Below are 16485 nucleotides of genomic sequence, written 5' to 3'. Positions count from 1 at the left end.
ATTTTGCCGGAGAGAATTCTACCCCATACCTTTTCACTGACATAGAAACCGACGCGAACACACTCAGCTCTGTTGGTTGGACGGGGGTGGGTCCCACAATTTCCCGACTCAACAACTCTCCCCTCGACCCACAGTCCTTCTGAATTTGCCAACCCCCCCCCCCCCCCCCCACCGCTCTGTCTTTCTCTCTCTCTCTCTCTGAGCCGTGAGTCCCCGATGAAGTTGCCACTTTCCGCTCAGTTTTAGCAGTGAGACCTCCCCCCCTGCCCTGACTCAATCCCAGATGTTCAGTGAAATTAGTCTGGAGTGGGGTGGTCCCACAGCCCCCTCCTTCCTCCCACATGGACTAACCTTTCCCTAACTCCGCAGTTCCCTCGATATTTATTTCCAGAGTAGTCCCATTTCTCTTGGTGTGTGTCCTGAAGAGGTGTTAACTCTGCTTTCTCTCGCCACAGACGCTGCCAGACCTGCTCAGTTTCTCCAGAATTCTCTGTATATAATTCTCTCTCTCAGTCACCCCTTGGTTGCACCATGTCTACCACTCCGTTTTTCATTCGGAGAAAGTGAGGACTGCAGATGCTGGAGAAGAGTGTGTGGGTCAACTCTTCTGCTCCTCAGATGCTGCCTGACCAGCTGTGCTTTTCCAGCACCACACTCTTCCACCCTGTTTTTTCAGACCTACACCCTCCCCAAACAAATAAAACAGACCCTGCATTTCTCTGTAGTGCTGCCCAATGCTTCATTTTAACTCACCTTTGTGCCACCCTTTCTCCACAAAGGGGATGTCTTCCTGTCCACTTTGCACTGGCCAACAAACCCTCCGCCCCCTCCCCCCCCCCCACATCCTTCAAACCTCACTGATGCCTTTATGTCTTCAGAAGCAGCACAGTAATCCTGCAAAGAATTGCATGCAATGACATTAACACCAAGCAGTATTGCTTTGAATAAAGAGTTTTATTGAAAACAAAAACAAATTCTGGAGATCACATCGAATCAGACATAAATCGTTTTCAGTACAGATTCCAACATCTGCAGTAATTTTCTCATAAAGAGTTTTAAACTGCTTTGAAGTAACTATTCGGAAGAAGTCTTTGGACTGGAACTATTGACTCGGAGCAGGCTTGCTGATCTTCTCTAGCACTTTTTAAAAATCTTCAACAGTTTGACCTAAAATATTGTCACCCTCCCCAACATAGTGTTGGATCATTGTCTCCCCATCAGCCACTGACCACTCCCCCGACCCCAACCCCCCCTCCCCGGGAAAATGGGGTAACAGAAAAAGAACAGGCTTCCCTCGTCTTGTGCTGACCCACAGCGTCACCAGGAGTCTGGTCAGAGAATTTCGAGCTGTCGCCTTGATTCTCGAGTTAACTTCCAGCCTCCACGACCAGGCGGAGAGTAATTGTCTCCTGCCAGGATCAGGATGGGGGCAGTGTGAGGGAGAGAGAGAGAAAACACACACATCACTCTGATCCATCCAGACTCGACAACAACTAAAAAAAAACAACCAGGCTGGATACCAGGAGGCAGCTTGGAACTGGGGGGAAGAAAAGGTCTCTTGGAACAGCTCCTGAACGAGTGAAAGGATGTTTTCGCTGAAGGGGTCTTGCACGTTATTGGTCCTTTTGCTTAATAAAGGTAAGAAGGTTTCCATATAACGCGTGATGAAATAAAGGGTGAAAAGTTTACTCAGTTACACTGCCCTGCGGCTGCAGAAGTGGGTGCTTTAATGCTGGGTTTGCAAACTTTGAAATATATTCTCCACTGCACCCTGGCAAGGATTTTAGATTTTTGCAGTAGGTTTTGTTCCTTTTTTTGTTGGAAAGACAAATGTCATGCTCCCTTCTGTTGTAAAACAAAATGTTAGCGTCAGCTCAGTGGGAGTTTCTGATTTAAATCACCGCGCAGTCAGCGCTGTAAAGTGGAATAAAAGAGATTGTGCGAAGACAGAGAGAGAGAGAGAGAGATGCAACTTGTGTGTGTACGTTGGAGAAGCAAAGACGCAACGTCTCCAGTGGCGGTTCGGTAGGTTCCTTCCCCCGGGTCTCTGAGCTGTCTCCTGCCTTTGGCAGAGAATGGGGGTGTACCGTCGAAGGAGCATCAGTGACAGTCCCCTGGGTGGCGGCTGAACTCCGTTACCGGAGCCGGGAGAGCAAACCTTCCTACTGATGTCGAAAAGGTTCATATGGATGGGTTAGTTGAAATGTAACCAGCCACCCCTCCCTGCACCGCGGTGTCAGACAGAGATGAAAGTGTTGCCATGCCATGTCATACTCCGGGCGTGGAATCAGAATGCGAGCTCCTCTCTGTCGGTACGAATGATGTTTCTTGGAAATGTTCGACTCACCAAAGCGGTGTCTGTTTTCTGACTTCAGTGAGTGGCTGGGCCGTCAGCTGAAACCTCTGGGTCAAAACACAAAGGTGTTCGCCTCGAATGTTGCCAATACTGGAAATCTGAACGAAAACAGATCAGAACTATTGGACATGCACAGCAGGTCGAAGGATAGAGAAAAGTTTATGTTTGGAGTCTCCATTCGTTTGTCTGAACAGTTTTATTGAAAATTCTACCCCCTCCCCACATATTTGCTAACCTCTGTGAAGGGACCTGTTTGTATCAGTTTCTGAGTATTTTAATTAAAGCATGATATCATTTAAGTCCTCAGAGGAGGCATATTGTGTCAGAACGTGTTACAGTGATGAGTTCATTTATGACCTCAGAAGGATTTACTGCCAGTGAGTAGTGTAGGATGTTAATAACTGGGTATCTCAGTGATACAGTGAAACAATTCCCGCATTCCAGTATTGTTAAAGATTCACTCTTGAGAATGTCAGGTGGAATCTGTATTAGATGATGGAAAGCCGTGAGAGGTTTGGACTGTCTGTGATTCTGGCAGCACTTCATGTAGTTTGGAGCAATCGCTGTGTCCTGGAACAAACACTTCCAGGTTTTGCTTTGTGAGAGATTCTGATAAGTCAGCCAGGTTTCAGCTGGTCTAAAGGGTGTGGGAATGAATATACCACACCCCGCTGTTGAGCACTGATTTTAAAAAATACAATTTTTCTTTGAGCATCCGATATTGCCCCAGAAATTGGGGTAGTTAGTTCCTGCAATAATTCGTCAGCATTTTCAAACAGACATCACTCCCTCCCACCCCTCTCCAACAGAAAGACATTATGGAAATATCACAATGAGGTTATTTATCTAGAACAGAGTTTTCAACACAATGTGCTAGGACGTGTTTATCATCAGCGATTTTACCATATGAGATTATCTCTGATCACATGGGAGCCATCTGTAAGAGAGATGTAAGGTTTGCATTTGTATAGCATCTTTCAAAATCACCGGGTATCTCCAAAAGCTTTAAAACCAATGAACTACCTTTAAAGCATAGTCATTGTTATAGTATAGGATTTGTGTACATTAAGCTCCCAAAAACAATAGTAAGACGTAACCTGATGAACTGGTTAATTTTTTGGAGATTAGATTATTTACAGCATGGAAACAGGCCCTTTTGTCCAACTAGCCCACACCAATCCTCTGAATACCCCTTCCCTGACTAATGCCCCTAGCACTAATGGTAATTCACCATGCCTGCACATTTTGATTGTGAGAGGAAACCAGAGCACGTGGTGGAAAACAACACAGACTTGGGGAGAATGTGCAAACTCTACACAGACAGTCACCCAAGGCTGGAATTGAACCCAGGTCCCTAGCGCTGTGAGGCAGTAGTGCTCGCCACTGAACCACCATGCCACCCATATGGGTTGGGGGATGGGACTGAAGTATGGATCAGGGCACTGAGAGACCTCTCATGTCATTCTCTGATTTGTACAGTGGGATCTTATATATCCATTTGAGAGGGGAAATGGAACACACCTCATTCAAAAGCTCACTGATGTGGAACTCAAATCCAAATGCTCTGATTCAGCTACCATTAAACTAGAGCAGAACCTAAGGGCTTTTGCCTGAAACATCGATTCTCCTGCTCCTCGGATGCTGCCTGACCTGCTGTGCTTTTCCAGCACCACACTCTCGACTCTAATCTCCAGCGTCTGCAGTCCTCACTTTCTCCCAGAAACTAAATTAGTAACATCCATCATGATACAAAACTCTGCTATGTCCCCCACACAGAGAAAAGCAGCAAGTTCACATGGTAAAAAAAACCCCAAAACAGAATCACAAAATTGTTATGGTGCAGAAAGAGGCCATTCGGTCCATTGTGCTTGCACTGGCTCTTCAAGCGAGTCTCATTAATTTGTGCCAATCTCCTGCCTTTTCCCTCACACCCTTGCAGGCTCTTCTATCCAAATAATCATCCAGGCCCTCCTGAATATTTCAATTCAACCTGCCTCTACCATATTTCCAGGGAGTGCATTCCGTATCCTTGCTGTGTGAAAGTCAAAAATAGAAATCGCTGGAAAAGCTCAGTAGGTCTGGCAGCATCGAGTGACCCTTCCTCAGAACTGGGCAAGAAAAAGGGTTGGAGTGGAAATCCAGTTGGAGAGAGGAGCAGAACTTCTTGGAGGGAGGCATGCCTCCAAAAGAAGTGGCAGTGAGTTCAATACTAAATATGAACCAAAGTGACTGCGGATACTGTAAATCAAAGGCAACAATAGAAATAGCTAGAGAAACACAGCAGGTCTAGCAGCATTTGTGGAGAGAAATCAACATTACCATTTTAGGTCGAGTATCTCATCCTCAGAACCCTGTGTAAACACTTGGTCCTCACACCATGGAGGCACCTACTAGAGAATGAGCAAAACATGACGTACTCTTGGGAACTAAGGCAGGACAAGTGAGTGAGGTGTCAGTAGGTGAGCACTTTGGGGCCAGTGGTCATAATTCAATTAGTTTTAAAACAGTTATGGAAAAGGATAGACCTGATCTAAAAATTAAAGTTCTAAATTGGAGTAAGGCCAATTTTGACAGTACTAGACAACTTTCAAAAGTTGGTTAGGAGAGGCTTTCAGGTAAAGGGACGGTTGGAAAGTGGGAGGCCTTCAGAAATGAAATAACGAGAGTTCAGATCCAGTATGTTGCTGTTAGTGGTGAAGGGAAAGGCTGGTAGGTTTGGGGAATGCTGGACGACTAGAGAAATTGAGGCTCTGTACAAGAATAAGAGGGAGCAAATGTCAGGTATAGACAGCTGAGATTGAGTGAATCCCTCAAAGAGAATAAGGGCAGTAGGAGTATACATAAGAAGGTAATCAGGAGGGCAAAATGGGGACATGAGATAGCTTTGGCAAATAGGGTTAAGGAGAATCTAAAGAGATATTACAACTCCATTAAGGGCAAAAGACTAACTAGGGAGAGAATAGGGCCGCTTAAAGATCACCAGACCATCTATGTGTGGAACCACAGGAGATGGGTATGAGTATTTCCCATCGTTGTTTATGTGGAAAAGGATATGGAAGTGAAAGAACTTGAAAATATAAATAGTGATACCTTGAAAAGTGTCCATATTACAGAAGAGGAGGTGCTGGACATGTTAAAATGCATGAAGGTGGATAAATCCCTGGGTATATCCTAGAACTCTGTGGAAAGCTAGGGAAGTAGCTGGGTCCCTTGCTGAGATATTTATAACATTAATAGCCATGGGTAAAGTGCCGGAAGACTCGGGGTTGGCTAATGTGGTGCCATCATTTAGGAAAGGTGGTAAGGAAAAGCCAGGGAACTATAGACCGGTGAGCCTGACACCAGTGGTGGGTAAGTTGTTGGAGGGAATCTTGAGGGGCAAGATTTAAATGCATTTAGGACTGATTAGGGATAGTGAGTGGGAAATCATGTCTCACGAACTTGATTGAGTTGTTTGAAGAAGTAACAAAGAAGATTGATAAAGGCAGAGTGGTAGGTGTTGTCGGTATGGACTTTAGCAAGGCTTTCCACAAGGTTCCACATGGTAGCCTGTTTAGTAAAGTTAGATCACATGGAATTCAGCGGAAGCTAATTAATTGGGCACAAAATTGGCTTGAAGCTAGGAGACATGTGGTGGTGATGAAGGGTTGTTTTTCAGACTGGAGCCTGTGACCAGTAGCTGGCTGGGTCCACTGCTTTTTGTCATTTATATAAATGATTTCGGTGTGAATATAGGAGGTATGGTTGGTAAGTTTGCAGGTGACACAAAAATTGGAGTTTAATTTAGATAAATGTGAGGTGTTATGTTTTGGTAAGGCAAATCAGGGCAGGCCTGTACAGTTAACGCTAGGGCCCTGGGGAGTGTTGCTGAACAAAGAGACCTGGGCTGCAGGTGAAAGTGGAGTCGCAGGTAGACAGGGTGGTGAAGAAGGCATTTGGCATGTGTGATTTCATTGGTCAGTGCATTGAGAGTGGGAGTTGAGATGACATGTTGCAGCTGTACTGTGGTTAGGCCACTTTTAGAATATTGCATTCAATTCTGGTCTCCTTGCTATAGGAAAGATCTTGTTAAACTTAAAAGAATTCAGAAAAGATTTGCAGGGATGTTGCCAGGATTGTAGGGTCTCAGCAATAGGGAGAGGCTGGCAGTTTTCACTGGTGCATCAAAGACTAAGGGGTGACATTATGGATGTTTATACAATCATGAGGGACATGGATTAGGTGAATAGCCAAAGTCTTTCTCCCAGGGTAGAGGAATCCAAAACTAGAAGACATGGGTTTAATGTGAGAGGGGAAAGATTTAAAAGGGACTTGAGGGGCATTTTTGTTCACGCCGAGGGTGATGCGTGTATGGAACAAGCTGACAGAGAAAGTGTTGGAGGCTGGTACAATTACAACATTTAAAAGGGGATGTCTGCATGAATAGGAAGGGTTGAGAGGGTTATGGGTCAAGTGCTGGCAAATTGAACGAGATCAGTTTAGGATATCTGGTCAGCATGGACGTGTTGGACTAAAGGTTCTGTAACTGTGTTGTATGACTCTATGACTCTATCACGGTTCCTTATTTTGCATGTCACTTTAAATCTATGCCCCTTTCATCTTGTTCCTTTTACAAGTGGGAACAGCTTCTCCTGCTCTCCTCTATCCAGACCCCTCATGGTTTTGAAAACCTCTATCAAATCTCCTCTCATCCTTCTTCTCTCCAAGGAGAACAGTCCAAACTTCTTCAATCTCTTCTCATCACTAAAGTTCCTCTTTACTGGAACCGTTCTTGCAAAGCACTTCTACACTGTCTCCAGTGTATTCACATCTTTCCTATCATGTGGCACCTACAACTGTGCACAATACTCTGACAAGTGTCTGATACATGTTCAACATCATCTCCTTGCTCTTGTACTCTACACCCTTATTTATAAAACCAAGGATACTGTAGCTTTTTAAAACCACTCTCCCCCTGTCCTGCTACCTTAAATGATCTGTGCACATACACATCTGGGTCCTTCTGCTCCTGTGCCACCTTTAGAATTGCACCCACTATTTTGTATTGATTTCCAATATTCTTCAGGCCAAAGTGCATTACCTCACACTCCTCTGCATTGAATCTCTTCTGCCACCTATCCACCCATTCCACCAATTTGTCAATGCCCTTTTAGTGTTCCACACTGTCCCTCTCTCAGTTTACATTTCTTTCAAGTTTTATGTCATCAGCAGACTTTGACATTGTCCCTTGAACACAAGGTCTATATCGTTAATATATACCTGGAAAAGCACGGGTCCCTGTACTGACCTCTGGGGAACTCCACAACAAACCTTACTCCAACCCCAAAAAAAACCAGTTGACCATTACTCTCTGTTTGATATCATTCAGTTTTATATCCATGTTGCTACTGTCTCTTTTATACTACGACTTCAAACTTTCCTCACAAATCTGTTGCTTGCTGCAGTTTAACTTTTTCAATATTTAATTGTTTTTAAGAGAATATAATAATGATAGTCTGTAATCTGGAATGTGATGTGTAGGCTGACACTATTACATTCACAAGTCGAAAGTGAGGACTGCAGATGCTGGAGATCAGAGTCGAGAGTGGGGTGCTGGAAAAGCACAGCAGGTCAGGCAGTATCTGAGGAGCAGGAGAATTAACGTTTCGGGCAAAAGCACTTCATCAGGAAGGGGTGATGAAGGGCTTTTGCCCGAAATGTCGATTCTCCTGCTCCTCAGATACTGCCTGACCTGCTGTGCTTTTCCAACACCACACTCTCAACTGTATTACATTTACAATCAATGCAAAGGAACGATACAGATTAGTTAATACTGAAGACACTGCATCTGTAAATGTGTGCACATACCCTATATACACCATGCCTACCTGTCTGCTCCAACCTGTTATGTATCTCACATATGACCCCCACATTGTAGTAATCCTTTAAAACGAAGCATTAATTGTCCTGAAATGGCCAAGGATTTGCAATCTGCAGTTACACTTTGATTGGCCTCATGTTATGCTTATTGAAAGAAAATTCAAATTTGCCTCTTTTAGATACAAAACCTTGTACCAGTAGCAGATTAAGACATTGTCAATTAAGAAGAAAGAAATTGCATTCATATGATGCCATCCATGACCACAGGCAATCCCACTGACAGAGGTGAAATAAGGAGAATTTTGGTTACTCAGCATCAAATGGGAATAGGAGCTGAATTTAGATTTGCAGAAATCTAAGAGTGGTGGTTGTGGGAATGGCTTTGGCTATGATCTCTTTCAATGGGCTAAATAGCCTCTTTCTGTGAATGAATGTATATCACAGACACTTAGAGAATTACATGGAGAGCCCATGCTTCAGTGACTCAGTGGTTAGCACTGCTGCCTCACAGCACCAGGGTCCCAGATTTGATTCCAGCCTCGGGTAACTGTCTGTGTGGAGTTTGCACATTCTCCCCGTGTCTGCGTGGGTTTCCTCCGGGTGCTCCGGTTTCCTCCCACAGTCCAAAGATGTGCAGGTCAGGTGAATTAGCCATGCTAAATTGCCCATAGTGTGTTAGGTGTCAGAAGAAAATGGGTCTGGGTGGGTTACTCTTCGGAGGGTCGGTGTGGACTGGTTGGGCTGACGGGCCTGTTTCCACACTGTAGGGTATCTAATCTAATCTTTATCAGGGTTTTGCATGAGCACTTTAGTGCGAAAGTGATCCCCATCTATATGCCCAGTTTCGCTGAGAAGTACTTGTGGAGGCAGCTGACAGGCTAACCAGTAGTATGCTAACTGACCATTCACCTTATTTGTGACATCTTACTGCATTCACAATGGCTGGCACAATATCCTACATAACAACAGCCACAGTGCTTTGAACTAATTAATTGTCCATGACATGAATAATTTTTGTATTTGATCATGGAATATGTAGATTGCTGGCTAGGCCGGTATTTATTCCCAGACCTGCTTGTCCTGGAGAAGGTGGTGTTGAGCTTCCCCCTGTAATTGCTGTGCAGTCAATGTAAATAAACGTACAGCACTGTTTGGAACTTCCAGGATTATGACCAATGACTGTGAAGGAACAGCAATGTAGTTCCAAATCAGTAGCTTGTAGGTGAGCTTAGAGGATGTTCCCATGCACCTGTCCTCCTAGTTGGTAGCGGTTGCAGGTTTGCAAGATGCTGTGGAAGGAGTCTGGGTAAGTTTCTCTATACATGTCAGATTTTCTATAAGTAACAAAATCCACAAATATACTTCACAACCTCAACCTGCAAATAGGTCATATGAAAAATGTGTTTTTTTTGATTGACCTAAATATTTCCAGGGTTGCCATTTGGATGTTGATTGTAGACCACCTGACCCATTCCATGATAAATACAGATATTGTTAGCTATAACAATGTGAAAATACATTATTAACAGCTAAATGGTAAAAACTTTAGTGATTTCTTCTCTTCTTAAAGACCTCAGGAAGTCTGCATTTGTATGGGCATCTCCAATAAAAATTCAGTTCCTTTAAGTTCATTGCCATTGTGTGTTTTTAGCTCGATGAGTATGAATCCTTGTGAAAATTGTCTGCTATGTTTGCTCAGTGAATGACAAATGAGGCTTACAATTGCATATTTATAATATGTAGGAGCCATAACGTAGCACAAATTGATCTTACCAGACATTGTACGATTGAAAAGACTAATTAATGCCTCAGTTTTGAACTGGTTAAGTGATTTGAATTACGTGAAAGGAACAGCATCTTTCTCAAACACAAGATTGTTTTCTTGGGTCACTACAAGTCGAAAACTGGATTGTTAGTGTGTTGTGTTGCATGTGTATGTTTCTGTTGCATGTACGTATGTGTTGTGTCCGTGTATATATGTGTGTTATGTGTGTCTGTGTATGTGTTTCTGTTGTATACAGTGAATGTATGTGTGTTATGTATGCAGTGTATGTGACAGATTAATTTCTCTCAGGTGCTCAAATTTGAAAACAGAGCTCCTTACTCTTTGTAGAAATTAGTGGATTCAAGGCAGCACGGTGGCTCAGTGGATAGCACTGCTGCCTCACAGCGCCAGGGACCCAGGTTTGATTCCCGCCACAGGTGACTGTCTGTGTGGAATTTGCATGTTCTCCCTGTGTCTGTGTGGGTTTTCTCCAGGTGCTTCAATTTCCTTCCACAGTCCAAACATGTGCAGGTCAGGTGAATTGGCCATGCTAAATTGCCTGTAGTGTTAGATGCATTAGTCAGAGGGAAATAGGTCTGAATGGGTTACTTTTCGGAGGGTCGGTGTGGACTTGTTTGGCCAAGGGCCTGTTTTCACATTGTAGGGAATCTAGTGTCTGTTTGCTCTGTATTTATAACTTCATAGAACCATAGAGTACAGAGAGGCCCTTCATCCCATTGCGTCTGTACTGCCAAACATACACTAGTCGAATTTTCCAGCACTAGACCCATAGCCTTGAACTGACAATGTTTTATTATCTTATCTCTTCCACCTCACCATCCTGACCCTTCTAAACCATTTCTGATGAAGACTCAAAACGTTAGCTTGCTCTCTCGCTCCACGGATACTGCCTGACCTGCTGTGATCTAGAGCATTTTGTGTTTCCAGTTCAGATTCCAGCATTTGCAGTTATTTGCTCCTGGTTCTACTGCTCCCCATTATTCAAAGAACAAAGAGGAACAAAGAAATGTTACAGCCCAAGTATTCCTACTGCCTCTCATTTCCTTTAAACCCTTCCATTCCCCAACTCTCTTATCTTTCTCCACATCTCTGTTTCTGCTTCCTTCCCTTCCTCACTCCTGTACCTGATGCATGAATCACATTCTGACTGACAATACATGCAGGTGTCTCTACCACAACTTGCTGATGTGGGCTTACATGGTTTGTTAGGAGAAAGTGAGGACTGCAGATGCTGGCAATCAGAGTCGAGAGTGTGGTGCTGGAAAAACCCAGCAGGTCAGGCAGCATCCAAGGAGCAGGAGAATCGACATCTCGGGTATAAGCCCTTCATCAGGAATGAGGCTTGTGGGCCCCACCCCCCTCCCATTTATCTCTCAGTCCTCCAGCCTACAAGCCTCATTCCTGATGAAGGCCTTATGCCCAAAACATTGATTCTCCTGCTGCCTGACCTGTAGTGTCTTACCAGCACCACACTCTCTTACATGGCTTTTTTTCAAGATAACCTTTGCCCTTCCCTTCACAGCCTAAGAAGTGTGTGTGTGTGTGTCTGAAAGTGTGTCTCTGAGTGTGTGTATGTGTGTGTCTCTGAATGTGTGTCTGTGAGTGTGTGTCTCTGAGTGTATATGTGTGTCTGTGAGTGTGTGTGTAATCATTTTATGTCATTAATTTATTTCTGGGGACAAAAAACTTGGCATTATCCAAAATTGTTCTATATTTCCCAACATGGATCGATATTGATGCTAGCTGGCCATTTCGAGCCCAGTGTTTAATGCTATGAGTAATGTGGGTAAGTAGGCACTGGTGTGTGAGTTGATCAGCACTGAGTCAGAGATAGAAAGAACATTTTCACTGCACTTAACATTTGCTGCGTGTGTAGCCAGTCCATAGGGACTGTTATTTCATAATTAATTGTAGAGACCCGTGGTTCATGCAGCTAGTGCAGTTTTTAGTGCCTTAGGCCGCAGTCCCATGTTGGAAACAACTTTAAGGTTTGTCCTGGGGGAGGGGAGGGTAGTTGTTACCCTTGTTGGAATTGTTGATAGTGCAAATGCACCACCATGCACTTGAAAGGCAGAATATGCTCGAAGGCTGTAGTCCTCCGAGTCCAATTTTCCGACAGGTAACCATGTTAGACGAAATTCAAGCAATGGATCTTAAATATGGAAGTACTGGCGCCTGCTGCTGTCCCCTGTAGGTACTGCTATGAGGTGCCACCCTTGGGCATGCCTGTGTGTGTGTCCACAAACCACACAGCATTGCCAGTTCATACTGCATCCCAGATTTAATAACATGACTTGTGACTGAGAGAATTGTCTGGTTGTTCAAGATGGAGTTGTACTTGGTCAAGTTCCTGTGGAAAAACTGAGGCGGAGAGATCCAGCAATCATGCTTATTTTATTGTCAGGCCTAATATAAACAACATACGCTAAATAGAAGATAATGGCTGCATCTAAATGAATTATAAAATGATAATGTAATTTTTGTCTTCAGATGACATCATAAATCAGTTGTATGGATGTTGGGTCATCTGTGAATGCCATCTGAAACACAACCTGGGATCCGTGCTAAAGAGGAGCTATTTCAGTTCGGGGAGGAGGGGAAATGATTCTATGAGTTCCTCTAATACCCCCCTCCGCCTTCATATTTGATTGCTGTAAAAGGTCCACAGGCATGAGTCTCCCAGCTCCAGCCAGAACAGCCCTGGCACATTTTGTTCTGGAGGCAGTGGGAACCATCCAAACTGCACATGTTGGCATTCAGGAATGTGCCTCCCAAGGAATGAAAATGTCCAGTGGTAAGCGACGTTCCCTTTAAGGTGTTGCGAGCGACCCCATCGTTATGATACTGCGCCAATCGCAAAGGGATGGGTAGAGGATGAAGCTAGCTGGGCACTGCAAGTCCTAGGCAGAGGGAATATTGGTCGCAACCCATTTTCAATTATCATCGGCTTTCTTTAGCCCACTTAGAGAGAGAAGCCACTAAAGGAAATCATTGACACAATAGTTCAAAATGACCATACCAGGGCTCTGTTTTAAAACATACAAGACAAGTTAGACCAGTGTGTTAGGGTTAGTGTTAGGGTTAGGGTTAAGGTTAGGGTTACAGTTAGAGTTAGAGTTAGGGTTAGTGTTACAGTTAGAGTTAGGTTTAGGTTTATGGTTAAGGCTAGATTTAGTGTTAGAGTTAATGTTAGGGTTAGATTTAGTTTAGAGTTAGGGTTAGGGTTAGATTTAGTGTTAGGGTTAGTGTTAGGGTTAGGGTTAGAGTTAAAGTTAGGTTTAGGGTTAAAGTTAGACTCAGAGTTAGGGTTAGGATTAGTGGTAAGGTTAGAGTTCATGTTAGGGTTAGAGTAAGTGTTAAGGTTAGGGTTAGGGTTAGTTTTACTTGTTTTTCCTTCTTGGTGCAGACAAACTGAGATAATGCACTGAACTTGGTGTCTTGGGGGTGAAAGTGAGGAGGGTAGAAGGTAAGAGATTGGTATACTAATGCTGTCCTAAAACCAGCTCAGCAAACAGCAAGTGTTACTTGTTCTCCTGTTTTTCTTCTCAGTATCTGTTTATCTCTCTAATCAGTAAGAACAATTTCCTCTTCATCTGCCTTCCTGCATAATCAATTCCTTTGCAGCCTTTCTCTACTCAACACAGTAATCCTTCCAAGGCTTCTCATGTATTTGTAGTACAACATATAAAGTGTATTGGAGTGTGTATTTCTTTTGGGTGAATGTATTTGCTCCCTTTTCACCGTGTTATCCAGTGAATTAGCTAGTAGCATTTCGACGATACTGCTCTTAAACAAGATGATTAGTCTCACCAAGAGCTTTCTGATGGACAAGTTACAGACTAACACTCAAATTGGCGTTATCATGTGGTGCTGCTGAGTTTGGCTTCTCTGCAGACTACCCTTAATGGATAATTAATCCTCTTAAGTCCAGCGTCTACTGATTGAAAGGAATTCAATGTCTGCAAGGGCAGTTTTATCCTGATGCCAAACTTGGGTATAAAGTGGGTACAAAGTAATGGGATAGCATTCTGAGTTACCCCATCATTATGCTGCACCACAGAGATACCTGCCTGTGATTTCCACCTCTTGTGCCATCCTCTGTGGTTAGGTTGCTGTCAGAAATGGCTGGAGATCAAGCAGGAATGTGTGAAGGTCAGAGTGTATTCAGCTGAGTCATACTCACTCATACCAGTTACGTTAACTGCCAACTTTCACCAGATGCTGATGGTGGGTTTGGGGTAAGGTTACCTCATGGATGTTACTTTGGGAATTAGTTTCTTAAAGATTTTGTTCAAGTTTAACTATTTTGGATTTATTTGAAGTAAGATGCACACGTTAATTGGCTCTGTCTCTCCATTTCTCCCTGACTATGTCTTTCATTGTCCTTTATCTCTCTGTCATGACCTCTCCACTTCTCACACATGTTTTGTCATCCCTTTTCCTACGCTCTGTTTCTTTTCCCCCTTTAAACCCTGCTTACTGTCGATATTTAGGATTCAGACCTGTTCACCAATTAAAACCGAAAGAACTGCAGATGTTGTGAATCAGAGATCAAAACAGAAATTGCTGGAAAAGCTCAGCAGGTCTGGCAGCATTTGTGGAGAAAAAATCAGAGTTAATGTTTTAGGACGAGTGACCCGAGGTATTCTGAGGAAGGGTCACACGACCTGAAATGTTAACTCTGATTTCTCTCCACAGATGCTGCTGGACTTTCTGAGTTTTTCCAGCAGTTTCTATTTTTGTTTCTGTTTACCAGTTGTTTGTCCACTGCTGTAGGTTGAGATGCACTGGCCCCACCCCTCTTCCTTACGAAGCTGAGTAGGGTATCGTTGTGTTCCTTTGTTCTTCACATTTTGTCTTGTGTTTGTTCAAATTTAGAGCATTCTTCTGAAGAGACTTATTTATGACTCTCTTCACTATTTCTGTGTTTATGCCAGAGTCTCACTTATTATTGGAGAAAGTGAGGACTGCAGATGCTGGAGATCAGAGCTGAAAATGTGTTGCTGGAAAAGCACAGCAGGTCAGGCAGCATCCAAGGAACAGGAGAATTGATGTTTTGGGCATAAGCCCTTCTTCAGGAAGGGCTTATGCCCGAAACGTCGATTCTCCTGTTCCTTGGATGCTGCCTGACCTGCTGCGCTTTTCCAGCAACACATTTTCAGCTCTCACTTATTATTGACCAATATTTCTCTTGGAATGCGGACCTCATTTTTTTTGTTCACCACCAGATACCCTGAGAAGCTGACAAGTGCCTCCTTGTAATACTGCAGTCTTGTTAGTGTCCCACAACAGGACTGTGTTGAGAACACCAACGTTGATCCAAAAGCAATGAACCAATGGTGAAATGTACATTCCTGATGAAGGGCTTATGCTCAAAACATCAGCTCTCCTGCTGTTCGGATGCAGCCTGACTGGCTGTGCTTTTCCAGCACCACTCTAATCTTGACTCTAATCTCCAGCATCTGCAGTCCTCACTTTTGCCTGGTTGATTTTAACCTTACTGCGATCCTTACAAGGATGCCCACCTTGAAGAAGTTCTCCTCTTCTCTCTACAAGGATCTCAGTGAGTCTGTCTCTCACTGCAACCCCTTGGTCATCTCTGCCCCAAAGCTCTTACCTGCCCCACCTGTCAATCTTCCTTCCCACCTATCCACTCCACCCTCCTCTCCGACCTATCACCTTTACCCTTTCTTCCATCCACCTATTACACTTTCTACTACCTTCTCCCCAGCCCCATCCCCTCCCATTAATCTCTCCACCCTTGAGGCTTCCAGCCTCATTCCTGATTAATGGCTCCTGCCCGAAATGTCGATTTTCCTGCCTCTCGGATGCTGCCTGACCTGCTGTGCTTTTCCAGCAATACTCTAATTTATACTCAGGGGCTAACAGCTCAGGTTGCTGTGGGGCATTGCGTAGATTATGGATACTGAACAATTTAAAGAGTTTGGGGTTTGAGTCCAATGGCAGGGGACACTGTTCAAGTGAACTATTCTTCCTCGGTTGGTTTTAAGTTGCTTCAGGCATGCCACTTCACCCCTCCAGGTTAATGAAACAAGGTGGGGGTGGTGGTATATGGCAATGTCACTGGACTAGCCATCCAGAACCCTAGGTTAATGCTCTGAGGACATGACAGGTGGTGAAATTTGAATTCAATAAAAATCTGGAATAACAAACAAAAGCTGGCTTAACAGCAGCCATGCAACCATTGTCGATTGTTTTTGAAACCCATCAGATTGTTTAATGTCCTTTAGGGAAGGAAATCTGCCACCTTTACCCGGTCTGACCTACATGTGAGTCCAGACCCATGACCATGTGGTTTTAATTGTCTGCTGAGCAATTTGAAATGGGCAATACGTGCTGTCCCTAACCAGTGACACCCCCACATCCCATGAGTAAATGAAACAAAATGGTGAGTTTTCCATCACATCTTCAGCCATGTAGTTGATGGAGAAATTTTGGGGGTCGGACGGGGGGCAATGGTGAC

At 43.9% G+C, this 16485-nt stretch overlaps 1 protein-coding gene across 4 annotated transcripts in view; it reads left to right on the top strand.

Annotated features, from left to right (window-relative positions):
- Nucleotides 1-1337: 1337 nt before the first annotated feature.
- The window catches only part of ret (ret proto-oncogene receptor tyrosine kinase), a 130306-nt gene continuing 115158 nt past the window's right edge, over nt 1338-16485 (top strand). For 2 of the 4 annotated variants that reach the window (XM_072583490.1, XM_072583492.1), the window contains exon 1: nt 1339-1638. In XM_072583490.1, the coding sequence (XP_072439591.1) occupies nt 1587-1638 (52 nt within the window). In that variant the 5' untranslated portion in view covers nt 1339-1586. Of the gene's footprint in view, nt 1639-1913; nt 2194-16485 lie in introns of those variants that run through there. The other 2 variants (XM_072583493.1, XM_072583491.1) reach the window with 2 other exon arrangements.

This window comes from Chiloscyllium punctatum, chromosome 13 (genome assembly GCF_047496795.1).
Source record: "Chiloscyllium punctatum isolate Juve2018m chromosome 13, sChiPun1.3, whole genome shotgun sequence".
NCBI classification, from domain to species: domain Eukaryota; kingdom Metazoa; phylum Chordata; class Chondrichthyes; order Orectolobiformes; family Hemiscylliidae; genus Chiloscyllium; species Chiloscyllium punctatum.
This window is presented reverse-complemented; position numbering and strand designations above follow the sequence as displayed.